This window comes from Dermacentor variabilis, chromosome 1, assembly GCF_050947875.1.
Source record: "Dermacentor variabilis isolate Ectoservices chromosome 1, ASM5094787v1, whole genome shotgun sequence".
In the NCBI taxonomy this organism is placed as follows: Eukaryota; Metazoa; Arthropoda; class Arachnida; order Ixodida; family Ixodidae; genus Dermacentor; species Dermacentor variabilis.
Window position 1 is genome coordinate 211,501,161 of NC_134568.1, and position 13,813 is coordinate 211,514,973.

Sequence of the window (13,813 nt, forward strand, 5' to 3'; positions counted from 1 at the left end):
CAACCCTTCTTGCCAAACAAGAATTCCCAGACGCGAATGCAAATAACTATACTGGAAAATGTCATAAAAAGGACACACCAGTGGCATATCATCATCGCTGAGCACCTCGCCCTTGATCTCACTGATGTCAACAGTCTCGGTCTCAAGAGTCATCCGTGGAGCAGGAGGGTGGGGTGGCGATGACACTTCTGTCTTGACCTTTACAGGAGGTGGGGACATACTTTCTGAACTAGGTTTTTTCGGAGTGACCACTTCCTGCTTAATCTTCACTGGAGATGTGCTGTCCCTATGCTTCTCCGTTGAGCTCTTATGCTTTTCACGCTCCTGCAAAAGGAAAATAAGTAATATGAATGCACACTGTGCAACTCCACCCCGCACCTAATTATTTGAACACTGAACCACCACTGTCCATAACATTTTCAGGCCAGAATTGTGTGTGCATGTCATTTTCAGGCATAATGTCATGTGAGGTCAAGTACATTAAAGTACCAACCAGACACAGAACACTTGTATGGATGCAATTTTATTTCACGATTCCAAATGAAATCTCTGACTTCGTGTTATTTAAGTGAGCACATCATTGCACCTGAATGGCTGACAAATTGTTGGACCATGAAAGTATCTGGGACATGTATAGGGGTCATATTAAAGCTGTGTTTAATATTTGTGAGGCAGAACTCTCACAAAACTAGTGCTGAGACTGCATAGAGCAGATTATACGTTTGTTTGGAAGCAATTTTATAAACAGTTTTCTGTCGAAGCACCTTAGAGAACTTATAAGCAACAACTTCATACTGCTGTAGACTAGGCTTTTGTAGGAAAATTGCATCAATGAAACTTCTATAGGTCATTTTCAGCGAGACTCCCTATGTTGTTTCCTTTTCGTGCGATCACTGCTGCTGTGGAGCCGCTTCTGATTACGTTGGCAATTTCGTTAGGGCTGCTGCATTACTAAGACTGGATTTTAGGCATGTGCCTATTTTGTTCCTTGCTTCACAATCAACCCTTTTCATACAGTCGCTGACCAATAAACCGGACCAGCAACCTCGACATGCTTGGTAATTCGGACAACTTTGCAGCACTGCCAATGGCCCCATAGACTTAAATGTGTAAACACAACCGATATATTGGACAGCCTCCAGCTCTACATTCGATCATCCGGACTCCATCCATAGCTGTAGCATACGTAGACTCTGCCGCCATTATCTCCTCTAGCAACCTCGACGAGACCTCAAATAAGGCCTCGCGATTACATGCTAGAGGGTGATCTCTGAGGCTTTGCTTGAATTGTGAGGTTGCATCAGCATCACGATCAACACATCCTATTCCAGACCCCCCCCGCACATGGCCCGCTGTCGCAATTCTGTTTGTTGAGTTTGCCTTCCGGACAGCGTTCTGCCATTCTATGCTTGTTTGTTTAGTTTGCATTCCAGACAGCACTTTGCTGGCTCCATGAAGTCTTCCTCGTGAAGTTATAGACAGGCCACATCAAATGGCAGCAATGGTGGCCTCGCAGTCCATGCCGATGACGACGAAACAGCAAATACACCACAAAGACTTTTCAAACGTCGACAATGTGGTGTCACCATGTGCCGAACTTAACGATGATGAAATAACAGAGTAAGTTCTCCCACCGTTGAACAGGAATTCCGATTCCGATGATGATTTGCACTGTGCTCCAGAGCCTTCACATGTAGATCTGACTCGAGCCTTTGCAGTCCTTTCATCGGTGTACAGTGACAACACCACACTGGCAGAAATACAGGCGGAGTTGGTTGCACACAAGCGGAAGTGCACACAGCAACACATCGACCACTTCATCCTGGCACAGGTGCCTTAAGACGTAAATACAGTAATACCTCGTTAACACGAACTCACACATCTCGAAAAATCGTCTAAGTTGAAATTTTCCGCGGCACCGAAACATTTCTTATATGTGTCATATATTTACGGCCCATTATCTCAAACTATTTTTGGGCCAAATTGCAGATATCTCGAAATCTTGACTGAGTGTGGAACAAAAACTCTGCCACCGGACCATTAAACAAGATTCGCGCGATGCTGCCACATCTTAACCACACCTACCACAAAGCAGATGCTTTCCCCGAATGTGATGTTTGAACCTGGCAGCATAACAACTTTGTCAAGCAACCATGTGGCACGTCATGTGATGGGAGAGGAGTGCAGAGGCAGGCCCTGCGAAATAGCATGCTTGATGCAGTCTGTTTTGTTTGCTTTATGCAACGCACGTGATTTACCATCAGAAGTGCGATTTCAGTTTTAATTTTATTTGACGCGAAGTACGCTGCACTGAATTTTTATTCTGCGCAATGTAGAACAAAAACGCACATGCGGCGTGCGTTCCAGTACAACCCGCTCACAGAGTACGCAGTCGTGAATGCTCCCATCATTTTCTGTGGCACCGTTCTCGGCAAGTCCACGCTGCGTGTGTTGCGTAGTAGAATGCGACATGAGCATTCATGAGTATACGCTATGCGAGCAGGATGTACCGGTGACAGGTGGATTTACTGACACCGAAATCGCTGGGATGGCTACAAACGGAGAGGACGGTGAAAGCAGTGGCGACGATGAAAGACCTCGAAAGGTGCGAACATCAGCTGAAACTAGAAACATAGTTCGCTTACTGCAAAATAAAGTTAAGCGCAGCAGTAGGAACGATCGGCTCATGCGATGTGTGAAACAGCTCGAGGACGCCTTTTCAGGTCCAAGTGGTACAGTGCAGTCCACTTATAATGATACCACATATAACGATATATCGGTTATAACGATGGGTCGACATGAGAGTGTCATTTTATGCATTAGGTCTATGGGGAAAAAAACCATTTATAACGATAGGTTATTCCCCGCATATTGGATATAACGATCAAAATTTTGCAGTCTGGACGGCGTTTTCCGTGCCAAATAATCGTAACACTTGCGTTGCTTAGTTCCCTGAAACGAACGATGTCGAGACGAGGCGATGTTTACCTCCGTAAGTTCGTATCTGCCGCCATTACCGCGCAGTGCGTCTCGCCCCGCCCGCGCACCGGAGAATAGCTGAGTAGGCGCAACGCGCCACAAGATGACGCTAGCTGCTTCATGCGCGTCGGCCACAGTCGCTCCGAAAGAGAGCGAAAGAAAAAAAAAGCGACAAGCAAAGCGGCACGGTGGCGCCCGTCCCGCGTCTCTCTCGCGATAGCAGGCTGACGCCACCGGAGCAGCGTGCAACCAACAGTTCAAATGGTTCAACCCAGTTAGAAGATGGCGCCGACAAAGCGCAAACCTGTGTCGCTTGACACGAAGATGGATATTTTGCAGGACTCTCGATGCGGCTTCAAGGTGAGTGCCCTCGTGAAGAAGTATGAGCTCGTCCAGTTAACGATATCAACCATCTTGAAAACCGGGAGCACCGCGATTGTGAAGGCAGGAGCTATCAGTGGCCATGCCGATCAGCGGAAAAGGGTTAGAGACCCTTTGTACGCCGATGTTGAAGAGGCGCTTTACCAGTGGTTCATCACCAATTGCTTCAAGAAGGCGGGCTTTGTGCGTAAGGACGAACTTCCCCAACCCGCTGAGACCGACCCGGTGGAAGTCGCTGACATACCGAGCTCTGGGAGCTCGTTCCTACTGGTGACACAGGTGTTGTGTCGAAGGAGGAGTTTTTGACTGCAGACAGTGCTGCCTCGTTCTGCGATGAAGTCACCTACGAGGCGATCGCCGGAGATGTGCTGTCTCGACAGACGGCAAAGTTGTGCGACAGTGGCGACGGCATCAGCGACAGTGACAACGAGATCGACAGTGGCTCCTTGACCCCGACCACGATGTCCACGCAAAGTACACTGTCGTCGATCGACTCCTTAATTGATGTTATGCATGCTAAAGGATTGCCGCCAGTGTTCGCGCAGCAGCTGGAATCCATGCACACCGCGGTTGTGAATCTGAAGCTGCCGCAAAAGCAAGTGCAGATTTCGGACTATTTCGGCGCGCCTAACCATTGACACGGTCATTGGCGCTAGAAATAAAGTTTTGTTTTTTACGGCCTACTGTCTACATCATATATTCTTTAGAGCAAGTAGCGAATTGGAGTTCGGAGCTGCAAAGGTATGTTCCGCGTTAAAAAAAAAAAATTTTTTTTTGACAACTGCAGTCCAGATATAGCGATCATCGGTTATAACGATCATATTTTTCGTCTTTCTCAATATCATTATAAGTGGACTGCACTGTACTACAAAGCAGACCAGCCTTACACACATTTAATTCACTGAACACAATAGCAGTGCCGCAAAATGGCTCGATGATATCTCTGGTATGTTTTTATTTTTTCTTTGAAACCTTTACGAAGAGCCAGTTGAAACGCTCTTCTTCAAAAGCTTGTCAGTAGCGGTAATTTTTTAGAAATAACGACTTTTCACTGCAAGTTCTGCGACTTCACTTAACTCAAAATTTTTTCCGGTTTTCACTACTCGAGTTACTGAGGTAATACTGTAAAATTATATTTTTATACATTAGCTTTTTTCATACATTCAATAGTTTGGACTTACGTTCCTCGTGGAGTCCTAATTATCGGTCGTCGACTCCATATGAGCAGGAACTGACTAAGAAAATGTTTAGTACCGTTTTTATGTCTATATATGCCTCTTTCTGGCATTAGGCCCTATAAATGCCTATTTTCAACATCGGCATCTATAAAACAATATTTAGCCTAGTGTTCCTTTCGAGTGCAGTTTCAGATTCTCATGTTACCTCACAACCTTGGTTGTTCTGAACTCTATCATGTTCAACCATAATGTGCCAGCCCAGTCTACGTTATTCTTATAGTTGTATGGCATACTGGCAATCTGCTTTGCACTTCTCAGCCATGCCAAAAAATGCAGCTGAAAAATGCGGCAAGTGACTCTAGCAAGCAACCAATCTGAAACAGTCACTTTTCGATTAATGCAACTATCTGCAGTTTGCAAGACCTCCGTGGCTTGCCATTGTGCACACACCAGACCAAAAAGCACTTTGTACCCCCGATAGCCTTATGCTTACCCACACAAAACAGACATTAACCCTGCCTGCCTTTGAACAGCAAAAGACCCCAACAGGAAACAGTAATGCTAATATTTCAAAGCAGGCAAGAATTGTGGTTTGGCTCCCTAAATACACAAAGTATGAAACAGGCAGCAGGAGTTAACTCACTTTGTCCCTGTGCTTGTCTTTATCCTTATGCTCTTTATGCTTGTCCTTGTGCCTATCCTTGTCTTTGCTGCTGCTGTCCTTGTGCTTGGACTCTGATGATGCTTTACTTTCCTTGCTAGCAGAGGACTCCTTCTTGACCTCTGTACTCTTATAAACAGACGATGATGAAGAAAGAGCATCTTTGGGTTTGGATGAAGAGGAGGAAGATGATTTGTGCTCCTTGCCACTGGAATGTCCTTTGGAGGATGACGACAAATGATGGCCCTCTTTGTGCTTTGCAGAGGAAGACGAGGCGCTGCCACTGGGCCTGTGAGCAATGCATCATCATTCAGGCTTAAATAAGCAGTGGCTGCAACTTTTATTTGCCAGAACGGCTCTTAAAAGACATCCAAGTTTTCAGCATTAAAACACTGCCCCACCTTCCCAACTTTACTACAATATGAAGTACAAGGTGTAAATGCACAAAAGAGCAGGCTGACGGGCCACTTTAGTTGGTATGGCATTCTGTACAGTGCAGCACAGCCAGAGAGGATTGCACTTCTAACAACTGAAAACTCATTGCAAATTGCATTTTTATACAGATGGTACAGATGACCACAAGTAATAAACTGAGGGCATATTGCACATGGTATATTTATATTGAGAAGATGCTATAAACCTTTAGTTTTTAGCAGCATTATGTCCCTGTCTTTTCTGTCTTGCACGTTACGGTTACAGTGCGCTGCATGGAACTATACACTCACAATTTAATGCTGTTTCCTGACATTATAAACAGAACTACACATAAAACGGTTCAAAGCAGAGTCAAATTGACCTTGATCTGTCAATACCTAATTGCATTGACATTGCTGCAGGCCATTTAAGTTAGAAAAGCACCCTTTGCTACAAGTGCTACATGGAACAATAAAAAAAAAGCCTTGTTTAATCTGCTTGCATGCAACCCGATTGGTTGGATATCCAGCACTAATGAGTTCACACAAAAATCCCTGCTTTAAGCCTTCTTGCATACTAGCAGGAAAACAAAATGAAGAGACAGTAGAAAATGCCATCTGCTTACCCAGAGGAAGATTTTTCCTTTTCCCTTTCCTTTTCCCTGTCCTTATCCTTGTGCTTATCCTTGTGCTTGTCTTTGTGCTTGTGATGGTCATCTTTATGTTCTTTGCTGCTCTTATGGTGCTTACTGCTGCTGCTGCTGCTACTGTGGTTATGCTTGTCAGATGACTTGTGGTGACTACTGCTGCTGCTGTTGACCACCACTCCATTCACACCATTTGTCAAGCCTGTGGACAGAAAATTACGCTGAAATTCACTTTACAATGGCTGCTTCCTACTCTGCATTCTTTCACCAAACCTTGAAAATGCACCAAGGCAGCAAACCATCCTTATAATCCCAGTGGATGACAACACGCTGTTATTTAACTGTGAATGGGCACTTGAAATGCACTAAACTGAAATGTGAATGCATACTATGATCAATCCAGCACCTGGATCAGGAGTAATGTCGCCCAATGCTCTCTACATTGCATTCCGCATATTTCCCACTGAAGGATAACTTGTGACATACTTAACTGGTTAGGATTTGTATAACCATAAAAATGAACCACTTGTCCAGCAATTCTTTTCACAGAAATACATGTAGGATAATGTTCATTGCTCTTCAATTCTGCAAACCTACTTAAGTGGTCAGATTAACAATACTGCTTATCCCAATGCAGCAAGTTGCAAAATTTCACTAATATCCCCCTCTCCCCTACTTTTTGCTGCAATTTTCATTATCTTTGTAATTAGGTCTCCGACTTGAGGAAATAACTGGAGCAGAAATGAGTTATAAAAAGTTTCTTAAACGTCTCCTTCATAAACAACACATTTACTGATGCGAATTATTTCAAAATGAAGCAATGTGAACCGAGCAATCTGTAAGGCCAGGCTGATTGTCACTGTCAATGTCACTCAGCTTGTCTGCAATTACTCTTTCGATAGACAATGGCCAGGCATGGCAAAAAAGAGAAGAAGATCCTAAAAGACCTCCACACCCTGGAAGCCTCAAAGGTGACTATGTGCAGCACCCTCAGATTACTACGTGGAAGACTTGAATCATGAAATAACCAATATAAATCGGCTCGCAAAAACACTGACATCAGATTTAGCTCCTGCATTGCTGAATCTGTTGACTAGAGAATGAATCATAGGCAAATGCCTGCTTCTCGAAGTCACTGCCCCACCCTATTAGTGCAAGAGTACCAAATGAAATAATTTGGCACCATTTTATAGTGGCTATATATGCTCACTTTTGCTTTTAACACCTAAAAATGCTTTTTAAGGGCCTCTTTGCTTCACAAGCCCATTTCCTTACTTCTTCCCAAAAGAGGTGGCAGCGTTGGCAGACAGTGTTGGTAATTGCAATGCAAGCTAGCAAATAAATGCTTGAGCTGTCAATGTAATTTGAGCTTTTGAGGACCTCTCACCATCTGCCTGACACTGGTTAGCGATGCGAGAAAAAAAAGATCACCAAAAGTCTCATTCAGCAGTGGACACGCATCGCCATGTTACACTGAAGGTGGAGATTTAGAGACAAAGGTGCAGCATTTCGAAAATGGTGCAATGTAGAATGTAGCTTGGAAAGACTTGACTATTTAAATACACTGCCCATGTGTTAGGTCAAAGCAAGCAAAGTACACTGGAAGTACTGTCGACTGTAGTTATGTGGTTCCATTTTTCAGCACCTCCCTCCTACGTAGTCGTGGAGACGATCTGCCGATGCTGGCTCATCAAAAGCAATAAAATCGGCCCCTCCCCTGCACTCCCCTGCTCTCTTTATGTAAATAAGTGTATGTAAGGAGATACACGCTATTGTGTTCCAACATGTCATAAAATGAGAAACACTTTGAACAAAATAAAGTTCAAGTACAGCTGATTCTCCACAAGAAAAGTAGAAAGATACCTATAAAGAAAGGGGTCAGACAAGGAGGTACAATCTCTCCAATGCTATTCACTGCATGCTTGGAAGAAGTATTCAAGCTATTAAACTGGGAATGGTTAGGAGTGAAGATCAACTGCGAATATCTCGGCAACCTTTGGTTTGCAGATGACATGTCCTGTTCAGCGACACTGGGGACGAGTTACAACAAATGATTGAGGCCCTTAACAGATAAGAGTGTAAGAGTGAGGAGTATTAATATGCCTAAGACAAAGATCAATAGCTGGGCAAGGGAATAAAAGTTCAGTATCGCCAGTCAGCCTCTAGAGTCTGTGAAGGAGTATGTTTTCCTAGGTAAATTACTCGCAGGGAACCCTAATCATTAGAAGGAAATTTACAGAATAAAAATGGGTTGAATCGCATATGGCAGAAATTGCAAGCCCCTGACTGGAAGCTTACCATTATCGCTGAAAAGGAAGGTGCACAATCTGTGCGTTTTACCAGTGCCGACATATGGGGCAGAGACTTGGACTGACAAAGAAGCTTGAGAACAAGTTAAGGACCGCGCAAAGAGCGATGGTACAAAGAATGTTAGGCGTAAGTTTAAGAGACAGAGGGCGGTATGGTTCAGAGAGCAAACGGGGAGAGCCAATATTCCAATTGATATTAAGAGAAAAAAAAATGGAGCTGAGCAGGTCATGTAATGCATAGGTTAGATAACCGGCAGATCATTAAGGTTACAGAATGGGCTTCAAGAGAAAGAAAGTGCAGTCGAAGATTGCAGAAGACTAGGTACAGAAGACTAGGAAGACTATTAGGAAATTCGCAGGCGCTAGTTGGAATCGGTTGGCACAGGACAGGGGTAATTGAAGATCGTAGGGACATTCCTTCATCCTGCAGTGGACGTAAAATAGGATGATGATGATTATGATGATGATGTACAAAAAGCAATTAACCCTTTGTGTGTCAAAGACGTAAAATATACGCCGCCATGAACAAGTCCCAAATGGTGGGTGCGATGTATTTACGATGCTGTCTGCATGTTTGAAAAACGCATTAAGTTTCACTATTGCCCAGCATGTGCTGCAACCCTGTGTGGATAAAATAATTTTTTTTTCGCTCCATAGTCTCTTGGTTTTAATTCCACAGCGGTTAGTTTTGGTTTCGCCTCATGGGCTGTTTCTGTTTGCCGTGCTCGCGAAAACTGATGTCTATCTGGTTTCTAATCTCTCAAAAGGTCATTGCCATATGCTTGCTTGTTTATTGCTCACAGGGGTGCGGTTACATTTATTCACAGGCAGGTGCTGGTACTACAAACGAAGCTGTAATATATGAACAATGCTGCCACGCCCATGTTTCTTAAGACTCGCAAAAACTGATTGCCCCTCGTTGGTGACAGGATGAAGGATAACTGCAAGTTTCCGACTTTTGGGGTTTTTCCAATTGGTGCACAACCACCGGGTTTTGTGTGTGCTCACATATATGGGTCGACAATACTATGGACGTGGGCACCGGTTGCTCTTCTGCAAGTGAGTCGAGCGGTGATTCCTTATATGCGTACTGCCCAAGTGCCGAACCAGAATCTATGTATTTCAGTGCATCTACTTTTTATTCTTATTACAAGTATTTATGCAAGTCCATATGTATTCATGAATAAACAATGCATACAATGCATGTTTACCTACGTAAAAAAAATCTTTTGTCACTTTACGGTCATTAAGAACATTGCGATAAGCTTTTTTTTTTCAAAATAAGGGACTAAATATTAAATCTGCAATTAAAAAAAATCAACCCTGGAAGCCACCAAATGTGACTTCCAGGGTTGATATCGATACACAACTGTCGCAGCCAACACAAGTTTAATGCATCCCACGTGTTGCAGCAGCTGTCGAAAAAACTTATGCAAACTGCAGTCGCCCTTAGACATATAACAGACTTTTTTTCTGCTCACAGAAATTTCAGAGGTTTTAACAAGGGAACACTGAAGAACCTCAGGGTATGTGAGGCCCTGAAATATACAAAAGTGTTCCATTCTCTTCCATCAATGCTGTGCACTCATTTTCAACCTGAACATTTTCTGATAAGAAGAGGCATACAACGCAGACTATTCAAAGAACGTCTTCTTACTGGTAAATTTGCTGACTTCAATTCATTAGCACGAATTTATTCTATTAACCTTTTAGCAGCTTTACTGACATATTTTTAGTTTTTCACTCTTGCTCTGCTTAATGTGTTATTGTAAGCAGGAAAGCATCTTAAATATATACTACCTGCTCATTGTGTCGGAACAGATGTATAAACATGTTGGCTGCAGTACATGTGGACTGACAAAAAAAGCAATCTCTCGTATGCCCCAGCAGAGCCCTGTGAAGCGATAGGCTGCACAATATGGTTGTTGCTTTTCAGACGTCACAAGTTAATGATGTGTCAGTTTTCTCGGCATGAAAACGGGCTACACACAATCATTACATAAAACTGTATGTGGTCTGCAGGCAGGTTACAATGCATCTTGGTCCCTATTGCACCTAAAATTCACATTTTTGGCGCCTAAAAATCTGTGTCTCTACTGACATTTACCAAATGCAACACTTGTGCCTGCCACTTAAAAAAAAATGGCAGAGATTAGATATAGATAAGCCATGAAGACGAGAAAATAAGTGGAAACTAAATGTAAAATCAAACCAGACATCCACGTCCCCTTTATCAACCTGATTCATACACTCTGACAGGGCCTTTGAGCTTTCTAGTCAGCACATTAACGTCTGAACCAGCTACATAAAAGGAATCTTGTCACCTGAGCTGACAAGCCAGTCAAATTGAAACACTATTCCTCCCATGCATTGACACCATGTAGTAGTTGTGATTTGTAACTTTTCTGGCAAAATATTAAATACTGCTTTTTAAAATAAAAATTATTTTAGAGGGGAATGCCAAAAAAGCAGAAATCTCTGCACTTGCCATTACTCTTCCTTTCTGCATTAAATTTTATAGCCACTACATCGCCTTTCACATAGGTGTTTCTGCAAAGACCTTTAGAAATGTTTAAAGGTAATCTGTTCTAATTCTTATCCTTGAGCTGGATTGCTCAAAGAGGCAGACATTATTTGCATATGAAATCAAAATGCATAATTGGCTAGTTAATAAAATTCACTAATGAGATTTTTTACTATTGTATTTACTCAAATATAGGTCGAACATAAATACAGGTCAAGCCCTATGTATTGAACTCACTGAGAAATATTTTTTAATATAAATCGACCCATATCTTTCTAGAAAACTGAAAAACTTAAAACACCTTCATTTACCTCACCTCAGCTACTAAACCTAGCTAGTCAATACCACAAGTGGCATTCTCAACGAAACTACCAGAAAAGCCGTCCTCATCGGATGCTTTGCAAGTGTCCTGGGCACCCCCAAATGATGCCGCCCTCAGTGCCATCTAGGCGTTGGATAAACAGCATTTCTTAACACCAGTCAGGATAATCTCCAGACTGGCTTTACGGAGAGCACAATGGGGAAAACTCCATTATCTAGGTACTCTGCTAGCTGTGTTCACTAACACAGGTTGACAGCTCATTTTAGGTAGTTTTCGGGGAAAAAAAGTTGGCCTATATTCGAATAAATATGTTTATTATTCTATGGCACATATTGCGATCTACAAATCGAAGCCAGTGGGACTGCAAGGCATATCCCCTTAAATAAAATTCTGTGGATGACACCATTTTCATGATATGCACCATCAAACTTACGGTAAAAATGCACTCTCATTCCATCTACTTTTCTAACAAAACACCCCTTTATGCACTGAATCGCAAAAGTAACTGGACCGCCAACATATTTCTTCACAAAGCTCAGGAACTGATATCTTAAAACTGGCGTTACCCAGAGGTTTTGCTGAAGTGGATCTGCCTTGCAAACTCTCAGTTTACAATTTGTAAATATCAATATATGTACTGCAAGGTAATTAGTTAACTTCATTAGTGAATTTATAATTAGTCATTATTTGAATTTCTCATGCAAATGCCTACCTATTTCAGCAATCCAGCTCAAGGATTAGAATTGGGCTATTTGCCAAAGGCAATTTTTTTTCATTGTTAAGCGTCCGCAGAAACACCCAGTATGCAGCAGACCTACCATCCTCAAAATTACAAGTGTACTAGGATTGAAGCCTGAAGATAATTTTGGTACGAAGATACTAAAATGTGCTGCTGCCTTGGTGACATGTGTTACCAGTTTTCAAAGAGAACTGGCTTTTACTGCATGCATTTTTGTTTTTCCAAATAGTTGCTGGAGAATAACGATGTACAGTACCAGAACTTAGGCAACGCAAATTTCAGTTTTACCAGCCTACTTTCAAAAATATATTGCTAAATATCAGTCACCAGCACTGCTACACTATCTGCCAGAAGACTATAGCCCATTCCTGCAGCATACCACATGGTATACACACAGATTTAGTTGTTAAACGAATGCAGTTTTAATGCAACTTGCAGAAAAATACCAAACCATTCTATCTTTTTTTTCTCCATTTTCGTTTACTTCTTTAAGTGCTGGTGCTTCGTGAAGCAAGGTTTCTGCAAGAAATTGTCATCAGGTGCATTAAGCGGAGAGCATCTTTAAAACTAGTGTGACAGCCTCCAAATTACATCAACCCCCAAGTGACACTCGCTCAAGAACAGACAATGGACAAATAACAAGGACAGACAAGTACTCACTTCCAACTAAAAGTAATTTTCAGTTTCACAGATACATATATATACAAATTTGTGAACACATGACCGCCAATCGCATTCGTCCCTAGTGCATTTATGCACTGTAGTCACTTTCATTACAGACTAACAAGCTCACTCCTATACCTTGTTGCAATAAATTTGCCTGTCTGACTGGTACTTTTAGGAACTGTTTAAGGGACTGAGAATCAATTTTTATTGTGCCCATTTTTTTAGTGCAACAGTAAGCGCACCGGTCTGTGTGTCCAATCATACAGTGGGAACGTGGGAAACATCATGGAACATTTTTTACCAGAATTTTTGTATCTGCAATGATGTAGTTGTGCTCAAGAAACATGCTGGAAACAGTGATAGGCGAGCGCAATAGCAATTATATGCTGGCATGTGTGGGAAGCAGATGACAAATATGACCCTAGCTGTAAGAATAATATTTTGTTCATCAAGCCAGTATTCCTGTGGTTCATGTTTTCTAAAGTGTAGATTTTTACAATTGGTGTCCAAATCTACACTCCTGTGACAGCTCTCTCCAAATAACAGAAGCTAATCTCAAAGGCCGTGTTTTTGCTGTTTACATGCACCCGACTTAATTTTTAGCCAAGCCAAGTGGTAGAACATGCCAGTAGTGCTATTGCACTGGTACTAACTCACAAATGTGTACATACAACAGCACTCATGAATGCCACCATGCACTGAATGGCTCTGCCACTCCATTCATTACCACAAAGGCAGCACCATTTGTTAGCATGCATTTTAAGTCATAATAGCAAAGAATAAAGCGCAAAAGCCAAAGTATTGCAATTTTAAACAATGTGATACTTAATTACTGCCGATTTATCTACAATAATCTCCTAAACTACATCCAAAGTACCAAGGCTTGACCGCCAGTTGACGCCACTGGCCGGCTTTTGCGATTTTCCGTGCCAATTTATAGTTATAATTTGAACTTAAATTGTGAACAGCACGCTCGATTACGTAACTATAAATC

At 42.3% G+C, this 13,813-nt stretch overlaps 1 protein-coding gene across 1 annotated transcript in view; it reads right to left on the reverse strand.

Annotated features, from left to right (window-relative positions):
* LOC142592215 (DNA topoisomerase I, mitochondrial-like) overlaps positions 1–13,813 on the reverse strand; it is an 83,082-nt gene that overhangs the window by 65,889 nt on the left and 3,380 nt on the right. Inside the window, exons 3-5 of the mRNA XM_075703989.1 lie at positions 6,239–6,461; positions 5,182–5,488; positions 79–324 (exon numbers count right to left, since the gene is read on the reverse strand). Coding sequence (XP_075560104.1) covers positions 79–324; positions 5,182–5,488; positions 6,239–6,461 — 776 coding nt within the window. The remainder of the gene's footprint in view (positions 1–78; positions 325–5,181; positions 5,489–6,238; positions 6,462–13,813) is intronic.